At 44.9% G+C, this 23,709-nt stretch overlaps 1 protein-coding gene across 1 annotated transcript in view; it reads left to right on the top strand.

Moving 5' to 3' along the window:
- The window catches only part of SLC25A16 (solute carrier family 25 member 16), a 32,387-nt gene extending 13,990 nt beyond the window's left edge, over positions 1 to 18,397 (top strand). The window contains exons 4-9 of the mRNA XM_055139305.1: positions 1,038 to 1,101; positions 5,925 to 6,046; positions 6,271 to 6,337; positions 10,083 to 10,245; positions 12,334 to 12,402; positions 16,204 to 18,397. Coding sequence (XP_054995280.1) covers positions 1,038 to 1,101; positions 5,925 to 6,046; positions 6,271 to 6,337; positions 10,083 to 10,245; positions 12,334 to 12,402; positions 16,204 to 16,360 — 642 coding nt within the window. The 3' untranslated portion in view covers positions 16,361 to 18,397. The remainder of the gene's footprint in view (positions 1 to 1,037; positions 1,102 to 5,924; positions 6,047 to 6,270; positions 6,338 to 10,082; positions 10,246 to 12,333; positions 12,403 to 16,203) is intronic.
- Positions 18,398 to 23,709: the final 5,312 nt, after the last annotated feature.

Genomic DNA, 23,709 nt, shown 5'->3' with positions numbered 1-23,709 from the left:
CTCACCTCAGTAAAAAGCATTAAGTTTTTCTTCTTTGGCTATCTGGAACTTAGTTTTCAAGCACATCAACACAGAGAGATGTTTTGTGTTACATTCTTTCATTTATTTTTTTTGAGGTTTTGGGTCATACCTAGCAATTCTCTGGGGTTATTCCTGGCTCTGTGCTCAGGAGCGTTACTTGAGGGGCCGTAAGGGATGCTGGGGATCGAACCTGGGTTTTCCATGTGCAGGAAGGACAAGCACCCTCCTTGCTGTACTATCTCTCCAGCCCCTTTTTAATTTTTCAAAAAAATTAAATTTGGGGGCCATACCTGGCTGTGCTCAGGGCTTAACTCCTGGCTCTGCATCCATTGATCACTCCTTGTGTGTCTCCGGAGACCACACAGTGCTGTGGCTGGAAAGCTACATGAAAGGCAGGCGCCTTATCTGCTCTACTATCCCTAGTGTATTTTATTCTTTGGGGGGGTTTGTTTTTATTTTGGGGCCACACGAGGTAGTATTCTTGGGGCTTAATCCTATCTCTCTGCTCAAGAATCCCTCCTGGTGGGGCCCAGGGAATTTACATGGGGTGCCAGGGATTGAACCTTGGACAGCCAAGTGGAAAAAAAGCCCCCTACCCCTGTACTCTCTCTCCAGTCCCCATACATTCTGTGGTAGCATGAGATTATAAGTAAACATTAGAGATGAGAATAAACACTCTAGGCTAATAGAATTGAACCACAATGTATCAAGACTTTATTATAGTTTATAGTAGCAGTTTTTCTTCCTACCACTCACACTTTAATTTGGGTCATCCAAGTGTAGTGTGTATTAATGTAGTTCTAAGATTGTTTCTGTAAAGGTATAGGATTAGCAGAAGAAATCCTGATCTCATGGTCTCACGTCGGCCAACTTCATAGAATTGTGCTCACTTTGCTCATTTAATACCAATTTTCTTTTTACTGTTTTTGTAACTCTGTTGCATGCCTGTTAAAAATAGTTTAAGATATGGTGGGATTATTAAAATAATAATAATGCTTGGCATTTTTGGTCTCTAGTTCATCACGACAAAACTGGGAGTTTCTGGTCATGTGCACAGATTGATGGCTGGGTCCATGGCAGGTAAGATGAGTGGCTAGATTTGATGTATTTTCTTTCTTTTTTGTTTTTGTTTTGGGGCCACACCCAGTGAAGCTTGGTTACTCCTAGCTCTGGGCTCAAGAATTACTCCTGGTGGTGCTTGGGGGGTTTATTACATGCCAGGATTGGGATTGTACCCAGGTTGGTATCAGGCAAGGCAAATGCCCTATCTGCTGTACTATTTCTCCATTTCTTTCTTGCTTTTTCTTCATGGTTATTATTAGAATTTCATTAGAAGGATATGGGGGGAGGGGCTGAAGCAATAGCACAGCGGGTAGGGCATTTGCCTTGCACGCAGCTGACCCGGGTTCGATTCCCAGCATCCCATATTGTCCCCCGAGCACTGCCAGGGGTGATTCCTGAGTGCAGAGCCAGGAATAATCCCTGTGCATTGCCATTGCCAGGTGTGACCCAAAAAGAAAAAAAAAAAAAAAAAAAAAAGGATATGGGGAAGTGGGGGAGAGCTGGTGTCCAGGCTTCTCCAGAGTGGGAATACACAGCAGAGACACTGACAGCAAGTGAGATGTATTCAAGGGAGAACAGGGGCTTTGAAGAACGAACTGCTACATTGTGCTTCATTTCTGTAATACTAAATTACAGAAATGAATGGGCATACTCAGACCTGGGCAGATCCCAGTTCTCCCAAAAAAAGAATTACTAGTCCTGGGGTTAAAAGAGCCAGACCATCAGTTACACCAAATAGGGAGAGGTTTGGGCAGGAGCAAAGTGATAGTCTGTAGCACATGCTGCTGCTGCCGAGACCTCAGCGTAGCCTTTCTTGTTTTTTTTCTTTTTTTTTTTCTTTTTGGGTCACACCCAGCGATGCACAGGGGTTACTCCTGGCTCTGCACTCAGGAATTACCCCTGGCCGTGCTCAGGGGACCATATGGGATGCTGGGATTTGAACCCGGGTCGGCCGAGTGCAAGGCAAACGCCCTACCCGCTGTGCTATCGCTCCAGCCCCCTCAGCGTAGCCTTTCTCAGTGCCACCTAGGAGCAGTTTAGACAGAGGCAAGGTAAGTTACATGTCTGTACTCACTGACCAGAAACCCTGGGGGCCTGGGGAGGTAGGTGGGGACCACAGAGCATGTGAGTATGGCGAGTGAGCACTGTAAGAGAGGAGTGTGTGGTGCTAATTCTGTGAGTCGTTTCCTGCACACACGGGATTAAACCACCTAGGAATATTCCATACAGCTCAGTCAAACTGCTTCATTCTCTCCACCTCTGACAGCCCAAAGAAACCCTTTTAAGGAACGGGGCAAAGATCTGCCTTTGGTAGTTTCTGCGGAGAAGGGATGAAGTGAGGCACAAGTGGACTTGTGGGCTTAAATCCGTCTGAGTTTAGGGGGTCCATAGCCAGGAAGGGTCCCCTTTGATCCAGGGATGACGTGAGAATGTGGCCTAGGGTGGGAGGGGTCCCGTTTTCTTAGGAGGCTATTACCATTGGAACTTGCTGTGTTCTGGAGAGGAGATTCATTTCATTAGCAAGGACATTGTAACCAGTGACCCCAGAAAAGGAAGAGCTTGGATGGTCACTGGGGATTAACAAACCAGTTTGTCCAGTTCTTCTTTTGTTTCCTTGGATGAATAAGTAGCCCATTCATCAAATTTTCCATTTCCAGCCTGTGTGGTCTTTAGGGGACTGTCTGAACTTTTTTTCTTTATTCCTTTTTTTGGGCTATACCTGGTGGTGCTCAGGGCTTGCTCCTGGCTCTGTGCTCAGGGGTCACTCCTGTCAGTGCTCAGGGGACCATATGGGGTACTAGGGATCAAACCCCAGTCAGCTGCATGCAAGGCAAGAGCCCTTCCACTCTACATTAAGGACAATCCAACCTTAGCATTGTCCTTGAAATAATGTGACTAATTTTTTCTGTTTCTGTGCAAATAAGGTATTGCCGTAACAGTATGAAGAAAAGCTTAAGGCCTGTGCGATAGTACAGACCCAAGTCGGGAAATTGTTTTGCATATGGCTAACTTGACTTTGAGCCCCGGCCTCTCATATGGTCCTCTGAGCCTTGCCTGGAGTGTCCCTTGAGTGCAGATCCAGGAGTAAGCCCTGAGCAGTGCTGAATGTGGCTCCCAAAGAAACAAAACACGAATACACACATGGTCGATCTAGTCACCCCAGCTATTTCCCTGAACTGTTGGTGCTATGAGAGGCAGCTGCTCGAGAGCCTGGAAGGAAGGACAGCCCTCAGGGCAAAAACCCTGCTTACCAGGGGACTCACCCAGAAATTTCTGGCTTTAAGTTGGCTTTACAGTCCAACGCTGTATTCTACATTTGGGTTGGCTTGGGGACAGGTTGAGAAACAACTTTTTGTACCGAGCTAGCTGATTGGGAGTTGCTGGCACAAGAACGGGACTTTGTAGAACAAAGGAATCTGGGCGCCCTTTATGAGAAGGCAGTCTGAGGCTGGCACCAAAAAGAGCTGTAGAATCCTTGGTTTATGGTTGGTCCTCTGAGATTTACTCTAAGGAATTTTTTTTGGCTTTTTGGATCACAGCTGGCAATGCACAGGGATTACTCTTGGCTCTGCACTCAGGAATTATCCCTGGCGGTATGGGATGCTGGGAATCAAACCCAGGTCAGCCGTGTGCAAGGCAAACGCCCTACCTGCTGTAAGGAATTTTTAATTGTCCTGACTAAAGAGGAAGGGAAATTTTTTAGCAGATTTTTTTTTTTTATGAAGATATACACAATGGTGCTCAGGGCTTACTCCTGACTGTGCCCAGGGGACCATATGTGGGGCGGGGCATTACCCTGTGGTTGGGCACATATGAGACAAGTGTTTATTCCCTGTACTATCTCTCCAGCTCCATGTGTTTAGATGTTTTAAGGGGGCTTGAACTGCCCAGATTAAAGAGAGGAAAACAGACGTGTTTTTGGATGAGAGAAATTTAATAAAATAGTTGATAACTTTTTACTGTGTTGTCTGTATTCATTTGGATTTTGGGGCCACTATTGTCTGTGTTCAGGGCTTACTCCTGACTGTGCTACAGGGTTACTCCCGGGGCTCTTAGGGGTGCCAGGAACTGTAGTGGGGTCAGACTCATCAAGGCAAGTGCCTAGCCTTCTGTCTCTCCGACCTCGTCTGTGTTCATTGGTGAGTTCTATTAGCATTTTCTAGTTTATGGCAATAATGTCTAATTGGAAGATGGAATTACAGGAGAGATTCCTGTGGCGTATCCAGGATTCCTAGCCTTATGTAGCAATATAATGTGCCGTAAGTGTGAGTCATTGGAGATGGGTGAGGGTGACAAGATTTGCTTGTCTTTGATAGCTTGCCTAGCATGTCCCCTTAGGCGGAGAGCAAAGCACAAAGTCTTTGGGGCAGGCAGTGGAGCATCCCACCAGTGGACTGACTCATCTGGTGTCTGTTGTTCAAGCCTTCCCCACCGACTGGACTCAGGCCTAGACTTCCAGCAGTCACCAGCCCCAGGGCTAACTGAGTCATTCTGTTTGTGAGGGGAATAGAGGGGTAGGGGTGATTCTCTGATCTGTGTCTGAAGTTCATATGACAGCACAGGGGGGAAATGTTAGGCCGAATCTAGAGGTGGTAAAAGGTCAAGAATAGGAAATTAAAAAAAAAAATAGGAAATTCAGGTTTGTACAAAGAAGGAGTGAGATCAAGGGGAGAAATAGAAGATCTCTGATGCAGCTTAGTGGTCAGAAGAAAGAGCTGCAGACTGACCAAGCCATGAGCATCACTGGATGTGACCCAAAAAGCCCCACGCCCCCCAAATTTTTTTTTTCATTAAATAGCGAGACAGGAGCTGTTTAGACAGGAGCAAAGTGATAGTCTATGAGTGCATTCTGGGGAGCCACTGTCTTTTTGGATTGCCCCTCAAGTTTAGATAGGCAGGCGAGGTAAAATCATGTTATTATAGTCACTGACCAGTAACTCTGGGACCCTGGGGAGCTAGGTGAGGGGTGAGTGATGGCAGATGGGGAGCAAAAAGCCTGCGAGGGTGGCGAGTGAGCACTGTAGGAAAGGAGTGTGTGGTGCAGAGGACACATCATTTGTGAGGATGTTTAACTGTTTCTGAGACGTTTCCTGCACAAGCTGGACAGTCCTGGGATTTTTCCACAGATGCGGAGTCAACAACATCACCAGTTTTCTTTTTTGTATATGTGTCCACGTGGTGGGGAGGAGGGATCATACCAGGTGTTGTGTGGGGCTGTGCCTAATTCTTCTCGGGGATTGTACTGGTGGTGCTTGGGGAACCATATGTGGTGCCAGTGATTGACTCAGGGTCAGTCTCATACAAGGCGGTTGCCTTAATTCTTGTAATCTGTCTGGTTCAGTTTTTGGTTTTTGGGCCATACCTAGCAGTGCTTGGGAGCTAATTCTCACTCAGTGCTTAGGTGGTGCATGGGGACCATCTGGTAAAGGAGATCAAATGCATGCAAAACATTCAGCTGTTTTTGTTTTTGTTTTTTATTCAGACCTGGCTATGTTCAGGGTGTACTCCTGGGTCTGTGCTTAGGGATCTCTCCTGGCTGGTCTCTGGAGACCTTCCAGAGTGCTGGAGATCCAGCCCAGGTCAGCCACGTGAAAGGCAAGCACCTTACCTGCTGTGCCGTCTCTCAGATCCCTAAACTCCTAATTGTGGTTTGGTTTTTCCACAGATGAAACTACTCAGCACTTCATTAGCATGAAAGAGGCTCCTAGTCCTCTTCCCAGTGAGCATTTGACTTAGTATAAGGTGTCCCATGTCAGGGATGATGACTAGATGTATGTGTTTCATAAATGAAAGTTTGCCGGGTTTAAGCTCTATTGGTGAGGTTTCTCCTTTCTCTACAGGCATGACAGCTGTTATCTGTACTTACCCTCTGGACATGGTCAGAGTCCGACTAGCATTCCAGGTGAAGGGGGAGCACACGTACACAGGAATCATCCATGCCTTCAAAACCATTTATGCAAAGGTATTTCATAATTACTTTTCACACCAATAACGTCCTGTATTTTAAGCTATTTTGAACATTATTTCAATATTCTTACAGTAATATTTCAAAATAATATGAAAGCATGTCTATTTTACATTCGCATATGTCCATAATAATTTTTCCATTATAATGTCCTTGGAGTTCTTTGATGTTTATTGTAATGGACATACTAATCTCACTTCAAATTTTTCTTTCCTCGGAAGGAGGGCGGTTTCCTTGGGTTCTACAGAGGCCTGATGCCGACCATATTAGGCATGGCTCCATATGCAGGTATGTCTCACATTTGGCACGGTCTTAGTGTCTTGTAAAAACGATAATTTTTCAAAGTTTTACATTTATATTTAAGCTCCTCGTATGTCTGGATTTTTTGTTCTGTTTGAGGATAACTGCCGGAGGCCAGCTCCGGAAGGAAGACCACCGACTCAGAGATGATGTGTTGACCAGCAGCTATCGAGGCTGAAGGCCCCGTTTATTTTCAAGCAAGCAGTTTTATATTATTTGCATACCTTGGCCCAGGCACGTAGCCAAGTCCGAAGACGTTTTCATGGGTTAAACATATTTTGTGTTTGTCTCAAGATGTTCCCACTAAAAATACCAAGTCAGATTATTCCCAAGGTTACTTAGAGCACGAGAAGTATGTACGGGCAGGATGTGCCCTGCTTATCTTGCTGGTAGGTTTTACTTTCAAGGCCCCTCTTTCAAGAGGCCCTCTGCACAGGACTCTCCCAAGCCCCCAGTGCAGGTCATACAAAGTTCATTGTCCCACGCTGGTCTCTAGTCTCTAGTCTATGTGCTCCAAGCAATCCCACTACAGATAACCACCCATTTTAGTTTTTCTGTATTTTTCTCGGTTTATTTTGTCGTGTGGGGATCTAACCCAGTGCCTACATGTAGGACTCCACTGCTCAGCCACGTCTCTGCCCTAGGTTTGAATTAATGCCATTTGAATCAATGCTTTTTGGTGGCACCAGCAATCAAGCCCACATCTATTCCATAAAGAGCATAAGCTCTGCCACTGAACTATTTCCCAGCCCTTGAGCGGTACTTATTTAATTGGTTTCTTTCTTTCTTTTTCTTTGGTGGGGGGTGGTTGGGGCGTGGGACACACCTGGTGGTGCCTAGGGCTTATTTCTGGCTCTTTACTCAGGGATCACTTCCGGTAGGTCAGAGGGACCTTATCTAGTGCCAAAGGTCAAAACTAGGTTGGGCTCATGTAAAACAAGCCCCATTGTACTGTCACTCTGTTTTTATTTGGTTTGTGAATCTAACCCAGCAATATTCTGGCTTACTCCTGGTGACACTTTGGGGACCCTTTTTTTTTTTTTTTGCTTTTTGGGTCACACCCATCGATGCTCAGTGGTTACTCCTGGCTCTGCACTCAGGAATTACTCCTGGTGGTGCTTGGGGGACCATATGGGATGCCGGGGATCGAACCCAGGTCGGCCTCGTGCAAGGCGAACGCCCTACCCGCTGTGCTATCGATCCGGCCCCAACCCTTTGTGAACTAGAGTAGGTCACATGCAAGGCGAGTGCCTCGTGCTGTATATCCAGACCATTATGAGAGTTTGTTTCTCATCCTGATCAGGTTTAGGCATGTGGGTTTCCTGGCCTTTGCATTCTGGCTGTGCTAACTCCTGTGATTTCTTTACAGTGGGAAGCTTAACTGCGAACATTTTATTAGTGGGATACAGTTTTATGTTTTCCTTGAATTTTTGTACAATAAGACCTTTTAGCCACAAATTTTTTTCTGGAGGGGCCAGAGAGATTGCACAGGGGAAAAAGGGGTTTATCTTACATCTTGCTGAGCCCCAGTGCTATCCCCTTATATGTTCTCCAGAGCACCACCAGGGGTCAGTTCTGAGCACGGAGCCAAGAATATCTGCTGAGCATTATGTGTATGGCTCCCAAGCCCCCAAAATTAAATTGCGTTCCCTCTTAAGTTGGTGTTTAACTTTGTCATATTCAGTAACCAGCTGGATCCCATTCCCCTGACCCTGAAAGAGCCTCCAGTGCGACATCATTAGGAGGGCCGAGTCAAGAGAGACTTCTAAGATCTCAGGGAAAGGACTAATGGAGAGGTTACTGAGCCCGCTTGAGAAATTGATGAATTACGGATTTCGTGATCGTGATAATTTATTCTTAAGCCTTAGTACCTTTTAAATGATTTTATTTTATTTTTATTAATTTTGACTTTTGGGACACACCCAGCGGAGTATTTCTGTCTCTGTGTTAAGGGATCATTCCTAGCAGGGTTGAGAGCCATATGTAATGGCAGGGATTCACTATTTATTTATCTTATTTTGTTCTTGAGCCACACCTGAAAATGCTCAGGGGCCACCTTGCTGTCCTACCTGATGTCTTATCACTCCCGCCCTTAATTTACTGTTGGACAGATTCCATGTCTTATGATTCAATATAAATATTTCCGTCATTGTCACAACTCATCCTTGAATACAGAATTAAACACTGAGGGGCTGGAGCGATAGCACAGTGGGAAGGGCGTTTGCCTTACATGCGGCCGACCCGGGTTCGATTCCCAGCATCCCATAGGGTCCCCTGAGCACTGCCAGGGGTCATTCCTGAGTGCAGAGCCAGGAGTGACCCCTGTGCATCATCGGGTGTGACCCAAAAAGCAAAAAAAAAAAACAAAAAAAAAAAAAACCCAGAATTAGGCACTGAATTAAAAGTAGCAATGTGGAAATGTAGACTGGTGAAGGTTTGGGTGTTGTAATACTATATGCTATATAGTATTGTTGTAATACTATATGCTATATAGTAACCCAATCATGAACAACTTTGTAACTGTGTATCTCATGGTGATTCAATAAAAAAGGGATGGGGTATAGGATAACATTGGTTTATTATTTCTGGGGATGTGACTCAAGTGGTAAAGCACAAGCTTTGCATGTGGAAAGACCCTGGGTGCATCCCTGGCACCACATCAGCATTTCAAGATTCGGTTCCCAAACACCTCAGAATGGCTCTGGTGACTCTTTAGCACCACTGGGTCCAGGCCCTGCGCCTCTGAGCACTGCCAGGAGTGTTCCCCCAACAGTATAAAGTGAAGAATGCAATGCTACGCTGCAGGATGGTCAACATTTAGAGCATAACTTGAGCATGCAGGGCGCCAAGTTTGATGTCCAGCACCGCGCTGTCCCCCAGCTTTGAGTCAGGAATGGTGCAAAAAACAAAACAAAGCAACTTCTTGGTATAAGTTTTTGCTTCTCTCTTTATTGCCACCATTGTCTTCATGTTGTCATATTTCTAATTAGTAATCATGAACTTAAGTGGTATTGGTAAATTGTTTGATTCAAGTCATGTGTTTTGGATAATTCTTGTTCAGTATTTAATTTTATTCATGTATACTGTATTTTTTCTTTTATTTATGGATCACACCTGGCAGTGCTCAGGGGTTACTCTTGGCTCTGCACTCAGGACTCATTCCTGGTGGGGCTCTGGGGATCGGATGGGATATCGGGGGTCCATTCCTGGTCAGCCATATGCAAGGCAAGCGCACTCCCCACTGTATTATCGCTCTGGCCCTTTTGTACTATTTTTATACTCGATTGTACTCAACAACTGCTTCATACAGTGAGATGACCTTTATTTTATTTTAATTTTTGCTTTTCGGGTCTCTCAGCAATCTTCAGGGGCTACTCTTTGCTCTGCACTCAGGAATCACTCCTGGGGGTGTTCTGGGGACCATATGGGATGCTGGGGATTGAACCTGGGCCCTCCACATGATAGAAAACACTCAACCTGCTGTATTATCTCTGGTCCTGTGATGTCACCATTGGTTTAGTATGTAAGGACTAATTTTATTATTTTTTTATTATTTTCAGTGTATTTATAAGCACTAATGGTTAACTTTATATCTTAAAATGAATAAAAACATAATGAGTAAGGAAGGTAGATGGCTAGTTGCTTGACATAATTTATTAATTTGTAAAAATGATTATTTGCACAGCTTCTGTTCTGCCAGTCCTAATGGCAAATTTATATTTTGTTTTTTCAGGTGTTTCCTTTTTTACTTTTGGTACCTTAAAGAGTGTTGGGCTTTCTCATGCTCCAACCCTTCTTGGCAGACCTTCATCAGACAATCCTAACGTTTTAGTTTTGAAAACTCACATAAACTTACTTTGTGGTGGTGTTGCGGGAGCCATAGCACAGACAATATCGTAAGTTTGTTCCTCAACTTCATTCACTTACCCCTGCTATTTCTAGTGCTGGATAATCATTTCCCCCCCTAATTGTTTACGCATAGGATCCCCTATAGAATACAAAAACTAGGGCTGGAGAGAGAGTACTGAGTTCAGGTGCTTGCCTTCCATGTGCTTGTGCCTGCCTGGTTCAGTCCCCAAAGTAGCACATGGTGTCCCCAGCACTGCTAGGAGGGGTTCCTGAGCACCCCGGATGTGACCAGAACCTACACCTCTGCAAGAAAATAATTAACTTGGGGCTGGAGAGATAGTACAGCGATTAAGTTGCTTGCCTTGCGTGCAGCTAGGGCTGGTTTGATCCATTTTCACATAAGCGCCCCCAGTTCTCACCAGGGTGATTCCTGAGCAGAGTCAGGAATAAGCCCTGAGCACAGTCAGATGTGGCCTAACCAATCTTCTCCCCCAAATTAAAATTAATTTGAGTAATTGTCCTATCTACTACCACACTTTAAACATTTTTAAAATTTTGTAAAATTGACCAAATTAGTTCAAATTCATTCAATTTCTAGGAATTCATTATAAAGTATGAATGGCTCAGGTAGGCCTTTAGTTCGCGTTGCTTCTGTGCTACCTGTGAGACTGAGGCCTTAGGGCGCTGGAGCTTTTCTTTGCTTGTCTCCTCAGGATTCTTGGTGATGAGACCTCACACTGTCTTCACTGCCTTGTGAGGTGCCTAGCCAGGGCCTGGAAGACAGTTTCTAACAGTAAAACAGAGCCTGTAACAAAAATCCACAAGAATTGTGATACTCCACTACTGGTGGTTTTTGCTTCAGTAGATATTTATTTATTTATATCTGGAGACATTTTAGTTGTCACAGCCTGAGTGCGACATCTGGTAGGTAGAGAGCAGAAAGCATCTAAACATCCTATCATGTGTAATATCCTTGATAAAAAACAAAAGTCTACTCAGTGAAAAAAAAGCTGGCTTTGGTTTTTGGGTCACACCTATAGCCAGTGCTCAGGGCTTCCTCCTGGCTCTTTGCTCTGGCTTCACTCCTGGTGAGGAGCTCAGAGACCGTGGGCAGTGCTGGGGATCAAACCCATGTCAGATACATGTGTGCAGGACAAGTATGCTTAACCCCTGTGCAATTTATCCAGCCCTCGAAATAATATTAAAGTAAAAGTTTGAAGTCTTACTGGCCTTATTCAGATTCATGAACTGGGCTACATCCTGTCTAGTAAATAGAAGAGGCCTCCAAAGAGCTCTACAAAATGAAAGACTTGACAGGAGAAGGAAGCAGGAGTAAGCAAGATATACTGGGCAGAAAGTAGATGGTTGTGGAAAGGCCACTTTCCTTTGGTAGAAGGCAGGCCTCTTTCAGGCAGGTGACCTAACTAGCCTCCTTTCATGTCTGGAGAGGCTGAATGTGTAATCAGCTTCAGTCTTAGCTGCATGGAGGTGAGTGAGCGTTTCCCAAAATGAGTCTGTTTGGAAACTACTGCCTTGGTGTTTAACAGTCCCACCATTCAGAATCATTCATCCTGTGACAGGACATGGAGCTCCTCAGTGGAGCACTTGGTTTGCATATGTAGGCCCTGGGCTTCAGTCACTGGCACTGCAAAACAAAAACAAAAGAAGCACAGAACTTGGCCAGAGCAATAGCTCAATTAGCTGAGTGCCTGCTGAGCATGCAGGGGGCCTGAGTTCCTCCCTGATAACAAGTGATTCCCAGCATCGCTAGGAATAGCCCTTGAGGGCCACCAGGTGTGGCTAAAAACCAAACCAACAGAAGTATCACTGAACCCAAAATATTAGTGAAATGAAAAGGATTAAGTTTGGTTCTGTATAGTGAGTTTGGCCTTGAGGATGATTGTGGTCAGAGAGATGCATCACCGACCCAGAGGGAAGAGCACTGGTAAACGTAGGGAGCAAAAGCAGGGAACTCATATTGTTCTCTGCTGTTTTTCATGTGCCCATCTTGACTCTCAGATTAGGCAAAACAGTAAACTCATAGGAATACATCATTTCCTGGCAAATATTCACATTTGATAATTGTGAGTACAGTATGAAAAGTCAAAAGTCTTTGTACCTTTATCTTCTTTCAGCTATCCATTTGATGTAACTCGTCGGCGTATGCAATTAGGAACTATTCTTCCAGAATTCGAGAAGTGCCTGTAAGTTTTCCATGTCATTGTTCATTTTCTTTAGGACAACGTAATTTTATTTACTTTTTTTGATGTTTTTTATTTGTTTAGTTGTGTTTTTTGGACCATACCCAGTGATGCTCAGGTATTACTCCTGGCTCTAAACTCAGGAATTAATTATTCCTGGCTGTACTTGGAGGACCAACTAGGATGCCAGGTATCAAACCTGGGCCAGCCGTGCACAGGGCAAGCACCCTACCTGCGGTACTATTGCTCTGGCCCACTTGATGGTTTTGTTTTGGGGCCATAGCTCAGTACTCAGGGGTGACTCCTGGTAGTGCTGAGGGGATCGTGTACAGCCCCAGACCCCTGCATGTAAAGCTCATGTACAGCCAGTTGAGTTCTCTCTAGGCCTCCAGAAAAGAGTCATGATGCAGGGGTAGTTCCTGATCATAGCTGGGTGTGAACCCCCTCAAAAAAACCAAACCGAAACAAAATAGGTAAGTAAGAGCAGGAATATATTTCCTTTAGTGGTAGATCAGTGGCCATGTTACTCTCTGTGGGCCATCAGAATATTTCTAGACCACCACAGGTGAAAATCCTATCAATGTAGGACAAACAGGATAGGGACCCAGGAAGAAAACAAGTAGGAAGGGGATCACAGTCAGAATAAAGCTGAGAAACACTGTCTGGATCTTTCATGTTCTCTCTTATAGTGTATTTTGATAACTTTTGTTTTTATTTTTGTTTTGGTACTTACCTAAATGTGCTCAGGGCTTGCTCCTGGCTCTGTGCTCAGGCATTAGTTCTGCTGGTGTTTAAGGTACGGGATGTTAGACTGTCCAGTTGGCTGTATGTAAGGCACTCGATGTGCTATCTCTCTGGCCCCTATTTTGGTAACTTTTGTGTGTGTGTGTTTTGGGGGTGATAGAACAGGTGGAACATCTGGTGATACTCAGAGCTTACTCCTGCTCTGCTCTCAGGGATCACATTTGTCAGGCTCTGATGATTGTATAGGATGAAGGGTCAACTGCATGCAAGGCAGACACCCTTCCTGCTATACTATCTCTCTGGCCCCATTTTGATAAATTTTATTTTTTAAACAGTTTTTTGGGTTTGGGAGCCACACCTGCTGGTGCAGAGGCTTGCTTCCTTTTTGTGTGCACAGGGATCACTCCTGGTGAGGCTCAGTGGGCCATATGGAATGCTGAGAATCGGAACTGGGTCGGGCATGTGCAGGGCAAGTGCCTATCAGCTGTATTAGCTCTCCTATTCGCTCTGGGGGCAGGGATGTAGCTCTGGGTTAGAGCACTTGCTTTGCATGTGTGAGTTCCTGGGCTCAATTTCTGGCACCACCCAAAAAGTAATTTTTAAAATAATTTATCTGTTAAATTATGTTTGTTTATGTATTTATGTATTTATTTATTTATTGCTTTTTGGGTCACACCTGGCGATGCACAGGGGTTACTCCTGGCTCTGCACTCAGGAATCACTCTTGGCGGTGCTCAGGGAACCATGTGGGATGCTGGGAATCGAACCCGGGTCGGCCGCGTGCAAAGCAAACGCCCTACCCGCTGTGCTATTGCTCCAGCTCTATCTGTTTAGTTTAAAATAATTTATCTGTTGAATTATGTTAAATTGAAATATAACCATATTTTTCTTTCTTTTTTAAAAATTAGAAAATTTTGGGAGAGCTGGAGCAATACTACGGAACAGAACCAGGAGTAATCCCTGGGTGTGACCTGAAAACAAAATAGAATTGTTTTTCTTTTTTAGGCGGGGAAGGGGGGGTGGGCACACCCAGTAGTGCTTAGGGTTTTCCTGGCTCTGTGCTCAGGGATTACTCTTAGCGCTGGGCACTCATATAGGGTGCCAGGGATCCAACCTGGTCGGCCTTGTGCAAGGCAAACAAACCCTTTACCCACTGTACTATTTCTCTGGCCCGGTGCTTATTTTTCTGATGACCACTTTCTTTAGTTTGTTTTTGGGGCCACATCCACTGCTGCTCGGGGGCTTATCCCTACTCTTCGCTCTGGAGTTATTTCTGGTATTGCTTGGGGATCCATGTGGTGCTGAGGATTGAATCTAGGCCTCTGGTGTGCAAGCATATGCATAACCCATTGAGCTGGTAACCACATTTGAAAAAGAAAAAAGTGGACTGTACAGATAGTAGAGAGGGTATAGCAGTGTGGCTGATCTAGGTTCAATCCCCAGCATCCCAGATGGTTTCCTGAGGCCTACCAGAAATATCTCCTGAGTGCAGAGCCAGGAGTAACCCCTGAGTATCACCAGTTGTGGCCTGAAAAACCAGAGAATGGGCCATAGACAGGGCATATGGTAAAGCAGATGCCGGGCTTGCACAGGGCCAGGAGGTCAGTTCCAGTATTACATGCCCCTAGCCTCCAGCTGTGGGGGCTGCCCTTTCAGGCGCAAAATACAAGCCAGCCCTGGAGATGCTAGATTGCATTCTTGCCCATGTGATCAGCTGATCCCACCTCATTCCCTTCACTGCTGGCTGTAGCCTGGTGGCCGCCCAGGAGCACCGGGCCAAGTGGCCCAAGCGTGAGGGGTGAGTGCCAGACCTTCAGGCCTTCACTGCTGGGTGTAGAATCTCTGGGAGTGGCCCCCAGGGACCTTGAGCACTTTTTGGGAAATTCCCCCCAAAAGAAGCAAAGCATAGAGCCAAACCACACCAAACCCAAACCCTCGAATTAAAGGCAAATTGATGAGATGGTGTTTGAATACGGTATAAATGAGACATAAACCTGAGAACTCTGTAACTTTCCACATGGTGATAAAATTAAAAAAATAAATAAATAAATTAAAAATAAATAAATAAATAAATAAAAATTAAAAAAAAGGCAAATTGATGAAATAGAAAAATGCAAAAATTCCTTATGGTTTTAGATTTCATATTTCAGGAAAAAAAAACTTTAGAAAAAATAACTTTCCTTTTTTGGTACAGTATTAATAGTGAATATGCATCTTTTTCTTAAAATAAAAAATAAGCCATAAGAATTTCCAGCATTTGTACAAAAGGATGTGTTTGATTTTATTTATTTACTTTTGGTTTGTTTTGGGACCATACCTGGCAGTGCTCAGGAATTATTCCTGGTGGTGCTTGGAGAACCATATGGGATGCTAGGGATTGCACCCGCTATGCCATATGCGCAAGGCAAGTGCCCTCCCTGCTGTCATATTGTTCCAGCCACTCCGGCCCCCATTTTAATTTCTTTTTAAAATGCTCTTATGTGAGCTTAAACTTGTGTTCTCTCTTTTTTTTTTTTTTTTTTTTTACTTTTTGGGTCACACCCAGCGATGCACAGGGGTTACTCCTGGCTCTGCTGCACTCAGGAATTACCCCTGGCGGTGCTCAGGGGACCATATGGGATGCTGGGAATCGAACCCGGGTCGGCCGCGTGCAAGGCAAACGCCCTACCCGCTGTGCTATCTCTCCAGCCCCTTGTGTTCTCTCTTGAGCACATATCCTGTCCCCTCACACCTTTCTAAATTTCTTTGGATGAAATTGTTTTGCTTCACATAAAAAAAAAAAAATGCTGTTATATGGATCTTGAAAGTCCCTCTTGATGAGTAGACATAAACTTCTTTTTTTTTTTTTTTTTTTGCTTTTTTTGGGTCACACCCGGCAGTGCACAGGGGTCATTCCTGGCTCATGCACTCAGGAATTACCCCTGGTGGTGCTCAGGGGACCATATGGGATGCTGGGATTCGAACCCGGATCGGCCGCGTGCAAGGCAAATGCCCTACCCGCTGTGCTATCGCTCCAGCCCCTAGACATAAACTTATTATACTTTAACCACTGTCTTTCAGTACCATGCGGGAGACGATGAAGTACGTTTATGGACATCATGGGATTCGAAAAGGATTGTATCGTGGTTTATCTCTTAATTACATTCGCTGCATCCCATCTCAAGCAGTGGCTTTTACAACATATGAACTTATGAAGCAGTTTTTTCACCTGAATTAAAAAAAATTAGATGTATTTTCCTTTATTCTCAGAGGTTAGAAATAAAATGTTAACTTTAATTTTGGGGGCATATTACTTGAAGGGGGATATTTAACCTCTTACAGGAAGCACTTGTATTTTAGTACTTGATTTTCTTTATTTATCACAAATCAGAAGTGCTTATTGTACTTCTTGATGCCAAAAGTTATACCTTTGAACACTGGGGGGCAGTCTCCTATGTAGATGCTAATGCTAGCTAATCAGGTTATTTGAAACCATTTTAAAGTGTTATTTGGAAATATGACTGACCTCATAAATGGGACTGAAGGGATGGGGGGTTTCTTCACTGGTAAAACACATGCTACATATGCATGAGTTTGATTCCTAACACCCCTAAAAATGTAGGATTCTAAAGTGTGTTTAGCTCTATCATGCTATTTGAAGTTCTTCACTATAATCATGATTTTCAAGTTTCTTAGTATGGTTATTATTATGATAGGAATGGTAATATTGTGGTGATAGATAAACTTGGTTAGATTACAGCAGAATGATGTGAACAGAATTTTTTAGTAGTGTAGAAGTCAGCATGAAAGTGTTTTTCTTACTCTCTTTTTATATATTTGTTCCACTCATTAAAAGGACAAACACATTTTTCTTCATTTTGCAATTAAATGTTTGTATTTAAAATGTAGTCATGGGGGCCGGAGCGATAGCACAGCGGGTAGGGCGTTTGCCTTGCACGCGGCCGACCCGGGTTCGATCCCCGGCATCCCATATGGTCCCCCAAGCACTGCCAGGAGTAATTCCTGAGTGCAGAACCAGGAGTAACCCCTGAGCATCGCTGGGTGTGACCCAAAAAGCAAAAAAAAAAATAAATAAATAAAATGTAGTCATGTAGGGGCCGGAGCGATAGCCCAGCGGGTAGGGCATTTGCCTTGCACGTGGCCAACCTGGGTTTGATCCCTGGCATCCCGTATGGTCCCTTGAGCACCACCAGGAGTAATTCCTGAGTGCAGAGCCAGGAGTAAGCCCTGAGCATCGCCGGGTGTGATCCAAAAAGCAAAAAAAAAAAAAAAAATTAAAACAAAATAAAATGTAGTCATGTAGCAACTCGAGTGAATGAAGAATATTCAGGTATAGCTCATTTGTTATCACTGGGTACTATGAATAATTTAAATATTTTTTAAAAGTCAGTGTATTTTCCAAAGGCAATAATATTACATAATGAATATCTTTCAAAACCAATTAACATTTTAGATTGGTTTTTATTAGGTAATTGGTTATATACTCAAAAATTCAAGTGGACTGTGAAATATCCATAAGTGTAGATGTGAATGTCTAAGTGTTTTATATTATATCATGATATATCAACTAGTTCTTCCATGTAAAATAATTTTAGTGCAATATAAACTTAAGTAGAAATGTAAAATAGGAATTGTATCCTTTATATTAAAATGGTATCAACTGTAAGAATTTCATTTTCTGTGTTTACTTTTTATATATTTTATTACAAGCATGATAGAAATGAGGGGAACAATTCTGTCCTCAGAAATAGCATTTTAGTAATAAAGGTGCATAACTTTGTATACCAAAAGCATAAATATTAGCACTATTGTAAAAAATATATATAAAAAGCATAGTAATTTGTAAAATTATATGACTTTTTTAGACATTAGAAAATGGAAGTTGAAAATATTATTTCTGCTTGTTTTTATTTTTTGCATAACAGATTTCTTACCATATCTTCACAAAAATTATATGAACTGATTTCATTTATAAAGTATTTAAAAATAAATATGTAAATTTGTATGGTTTATAAGCGTGCTTGCACATAGAAAGGTAGAAATGCATGTGTTCCTGAAACTATTTTGTATATTTTTTGTTTGGGGCTACTCTGTAGCTAAATATTATTATCAAATTTTAGATTACTTTAAATGTATAAAATAAGTATCCCAGTCTGTTACCAATAAAAGGGGACTACAAATAATTTTTAATCAAAGTTTACATTCTATGTTGTAGAATCATAGAATATTAAAAATAAAATTTATTTGAAGTTTAGCAGTTATTTCTCTAAAGTCATCATCATTATATTATTAATTTTGGTCATACCTGGCAGTGCTCAGGGCTTACTCTTGGCTCTGCGCTCAGGAATCACTCCTGCCATGCTTGGGGAACAATATTGGTATCAGGTTTCTAAACCGAGTTGGCCGCTTGCTAGGCAAATGCAGTACTAGCTCTTCAGTCCCCCTATGTCACTAATTAAAAACATTTTTTTCTGGGGCCTGAGCGATGGTTCAATGGTTGGAAAACAAGCTTTGAATACTGGGGCCCGGGTTTGATCCCCAGCCCTCTGGGACCACGAGGAGAAATCCTTGGATATGGAACTGGAAGTATTCCCTGAGCACATATGAATATGCCATCTTGCTCCCCCACACCTTACAGTTGAAAAAGATTTTCCATTCAACAATTTTTTTGGGAGGAGTGGGGCCTATATGTGGTTGTACTCATGGGGTACTTCCATCTCTGTTCTCAGGAGTTGCTCCTGGCACTCAGGGATTTTATGTGGTACCTGATGCAAAGTTTGTGCTTAGCTTATTGAGCTATCTCTCCAGCCCCTGAAGGAATCTATTACTACTACCACTACATTACTGCTGTTACTACTGCTACTATATTTTGGTTTTGGGGCCATACCCAGCTGTGCTCAGAGATCACAAACAGGGATTGTTTGTGGTGCCAGGGTCAAACCCGGATTGGCTATGTGCAAGGCAAGCTCCTTACCACTGCTTTTTTCCTTCACCCTGTAGACAAACTGTCTTATACAGGGGACAAATGGCACACTGGGTTTCACCATGATCAATCCCTACTCATCATGTGAGACCCCTCCTTTCTCCTTGAGGCCTTAGTCCCTATCCCATTCATTAGTTTAAGAATATAAAATATTAACCCACTTATACAGTAGCAATAGTACAGAGTGGGTAGTGCACTTGCCTTACATGCCACTGACCTGTGTTTAAGCCCAGCACCATACATGATATCCTGAGCACCACCAGGAATGATCCTGAGTGTAGAGCCTGGAGTAAGCCCTGAATACCTCGTGTAGCCAAAAAGAAAACCAAAAACCAGCAATCCATCTCGGAGATGGTTAAAAGGTCGGAGCCATGCTTGTTATTTAAGGCCATGGTGGTGCTGTATTACCCCTGAGCATGGCACAGCTGGGATGGCCTCAGCACTGCCTGGATGCTCTTATTAAGAATAAGTATTGTGGAGCTGGAGTGATAGCACATTGGGTAGGGCGTTTGCCTTGCACACGGCCAACCCGTGTTCGATTCCCAGCATCCCATATGTCCCCTGAGCACCACCAGGAGTCATTCCTGAGTGCAGAGCCAGGAGTAACCCCTGTGCATTGCCAAGTGTGACCCAAAAAGCAAAAAATAAATAAAAATAAGTTTTGGGGGGCTGGAGCAATAGCACAGCAGGTAGGGTGTTTGCCTGGCATGCGGCCAACCTGTGTTCGATTCCCAGCATCCCATATGGTCCCCTGAGCACCGCCAGTGGTAATTCCTGCATGCAGAGCCAGGAGTAACCCCCCCCCCCCATGCATTGCCAGGTGTGACCCAAAAAGAAAAAAAAAGTATTGGGGCTGGAGAGATAGAACAGCAGGTAGGACATGTGCTATTCATATAGCCAAACCTGCGTTCAATCCTAGGCTCTCCATATAGTTCCCTGAGCTCTGCCAGGAATGATTCATGGTCAACGTTAGTGATCACCCCCCAGTCAAAAAAGAAAACCAAAAGATAACTTAAGTGCTGGAAGGATAGTATAGAAGATAAGAGTCCTGCCTTAAGAGTGGCCATTATGCTCTTTGCTCCCTCAGCTGTGCCCGGATAGGTGTTGGACCAGGCCAGGCTGTCAACTCCTGGACAGACAGCCATAAGCTGGACAGATTCCAGATCAGGAACTATTACACTGAAAGCGAAAGCAGCCTAGGAATTAGACCAGGATGAGAGAGTTTGGAACCCCTCTCTGAGCAGCTTCTTCATAGGCCCAGACCCGTTGTATCCTGACTTATGACTTGCACAAAAATGGACTCAGTGGCCTTCGAGGGCATGACTGTGGACTTAAGCCAGGCAGAGTGGGCTTTGCTGGATCGCGCACAGAGGTGCTTCTACAGAGACATGATGCCAGAGATCTGGGGCTACCTGGCCTTTGTGGAGGGCTGCACGGGTAAAAAGCCAGAGGTCCTCTTTGGGGTGCCATGGAGATTGAATTAGTCAGTGAAGCCCACCATAAAGCTCATAAGCAATCATTCCTGACATGTTTTTGGAGAGAAGCTGATTTTTCCCTAGCTAGTGATAAGCAGCAAACCCAGAAGTGGTGTCTGAAATGCCTCTTGGTGGACACTCTTGGTGACCATTACGGAGCTTATGAAGGGTGCAAGAGGAACCCCGAGGCCGATTTGAAGCCTCGCTGGCCCCAAAGTACTATTGCCACCCCCTCTCTGTGTGTCCTACCTCCCACCCCCTGCACACACACACACACTCACCAGTGCCTCCGCTTGGCTCTCCTCATGTGAACTGACTCGGGGGTGTCTCCTTATCCAGCTGCCCAGGTAAGAGACCCCCTCTCCCAATCAGGGTGCCAGGAGACCCCTCAGGCGACACCGGCAGTGGGTCCCAGGCACCCTGACCCCAGTGTCCCCCGAACGCAAAGTGTGTGGGGAGATTTTCAGATGCAATTCCCTCCTGGCCCGTCACATCAGGGAGCATGACGAGGGGCAAGAGCTTCTGCTACCCCTGCAGGAGCATGCCAAGACCCACGCGGGTTTTGAGAAGCCCTTTAAATGCCCCAAGTGTCACCAGGGGTTTAGGTACCCCTGTAAACTGCACACAGGCATCAAACCTTACCAGTGCGAGTGGTATGGTGAAAGCTTCAGGTTGGACTCGAAGCTGTGCCTACAGGGCTGGACCCACAGTGGGTAGAAGTCCTCCAACTGCCCTGAGTGTGGCAAGGTGTTTCAGCACAACCATTTTCTGGCCAAGCACCCACCAGTGCATCCAGCGGGCAAGCGTCCTAACTCGTGTCTACAGTGTGGGAAAGACTTCCACTGCATGGCCAATCTCCAAGGTCACCTGGTGACACACGTGGCCAGAGGCCCTTCCAGTGGCTTGGGCCATAGTAAAGTTTAATTTATTTTAACCTCCGTGTGATACCCATCACTGTTTCAGGCGGGTTTTACAAGTACAAAATATTTCAGAGGTTTTGTTTTTTTTGACATAATCAGTAGGTTCTCAGGGCTTCCTCCTGGGTCTGCACGCAGGGGTCACTTCCGGAGCTGTTCGGGGGACCTTCTGGGGTGCTGGGGATCTGCTGTATGCAAGTCAGGTTCCCTGCCTGCTCTATTATTGTTCCAGTTTTGCCATTCCCAGTAAGCCACTGGTCACTCATGGAGAGAATCCGGCTTATTCCAGCTGACCCTCCCCTACCCAACTCCCCGCTACTACATCATTGCCCCTTAAGGAATGGGAGGTGCTGCTGGGTTCTGGATGGAGCGTCCAAGAGTTCCGTGGGCTTTGCTGTGGCCCCGGTGACACAGTAGCACTGTGGGCAGTTCAGAGCCACACACAGTGACTGCTGTTCTCAGCAAATCTTGAATTTCTTCAGGAAACTAGTGGGGGCAGTGACTACAGTGTCACTGCCAGGGTGACATGGGTCCTCAACTTCCTCAGTTTTCTCTCCACGACCTGTAGGTCGTGGTGTGCCAGCTGGTGCTCGTGCGCCCCATGGCTCTGCTGCTGGTGCTTGTGGAGTCAGCGTGACAGGGTTCTGTTGGGCCTCCTGCCTAGTGGATCTTGGCCAAGTGCCTGCACATCGGTGACCTGCGGGCCCTCATGCAGGAGCACACATGGCGCCAGGAGGAGGCCACACAGCCAAGCCCCACTGACACTGACCAAGGCGAAACCGACACTGGCCGCAGCGACACTGACTGCAGTGCAGCAGACCTTAATGTGGCCCTGACAAGCCAAGTCAACGCTCTGCTGCAGGGTCTGGATGTGGAGCGATGCCGGCAGCAGCGGCAGGAGGAGGAGACCCAAAACCGCAGCATGCAGCAGGCGATAGAAAGTGCTTTTGAGAATCTGTGGGGAGACCAGGCGCCCGTTCCCCGTGGCTGCTCCCCTGCGGCTGCCGTGCGTTTTAAAGTCTCTTGGTTCCTCTCCATTCAGACCAGGTGCCAGGCCACATTGGTCACCTCCAGAGGGACTAGAGGCCAGTGAGTGGGTACAGGGGAGGTCCCCCACCCCTATTTGAGCGTCCCCACTATTCACTCCTCCCATCTACAGGGTGGACTGAGGGCTGGGGTAGAGCGCCTGCTTGGCCCTGAGTTAAGGTGCCTGGTGTTTTATGGGTTTCCAGGTGAACAATAAGAGTTAATAGAATCTATAGGTGTTAGATTAAAACAATTGCTAAAAGCAAATAGTAATCGTTATGTAACTCAGAACAAAAAGCACACGCCAAAGACTAAAACACCAGACAGTAGGCAACGCTCCATAGAGATAAAGAACAGGAGAAAGACCGTTCTCACAGACACGAGGTATGCCCCAATTAGGATGAGGTGTGCTGACCACCATCATTTCTACACCCCTGTTATGCCCAGATAAGAATAGGTAGGGATGTTTGGGTGGAATGTATGCAAAATTGGATAAAATGAAGACAAGCTAAACAGTTGGGGCTCTCCAAGTCTCTGTTTGTCTTGAGAGTTTATTAAAGATTTACTTATTAAGAGTTCATTAAACTCCTTCCCTTTTAACTGTTTTGTTCTCTTCGTGTCTGGTGAACATGAAGGCCTAGCACTGAGCACCCCAGCAATGACAGTAGTGAGCCCCAAGTGCTACCCTGAGTAACACCAGAATCTGAAGTATGATTTATTCTGCCTAGTTTGCCCATTGTCCCGTTGAGATGGTCCTACCGCCCCCCAATCCCCACCTCTGCCCGTCTTTGCAACCCTTTTCCACACTGCATGGAAGGAAAAAGATTGAATTGCTGAAGCATGTGGACGGGCATCAGGACTTGATACCAATTCAAGAGATCAAATGGTGATTCCATTTGTGTGTCTGTGCTCTGAAGAAACTCTACTCAATTTTCTTCTTTGTTAAGTCATAGGAGGTCATGTTAGCTTTGTTACTATGGTAAAAATTGGTAGCTGGTCAATTTGGAAATAATGCCTATAGGAGCTTAGAAGTCATCATGCATAACAGCTTACCCACTGTATTAAAGTTTAGAGATGTTAATCTATAATAAATGTCAGTTGATAAAAAAGGGACTGGAGCAATAGAACAGTGGGTAAGGTGTTTGCCTTGCACGCTGCCAACCTG

Source organism: Sorex araneus, chromosome 5 (assembly GCF_027595985.1).
Source record: "Sorex araneus isolate mSorAra2 chromosome 5, mSorAra2.pri, whole genome shotgun sequence".
Classification (NCBI taxonomy): domain Eukaryota; kingdom Metazoa; phylum Chordata; class Mammalia; order Eulipotyphla; family Soricidae; genus Sorex; species Sorex araneus.
The sequence above is the reverse complement of the archived record's forward strand: the minus strand, read 5'-3'. Positions and strand labels throughout refer to the sequence as shown.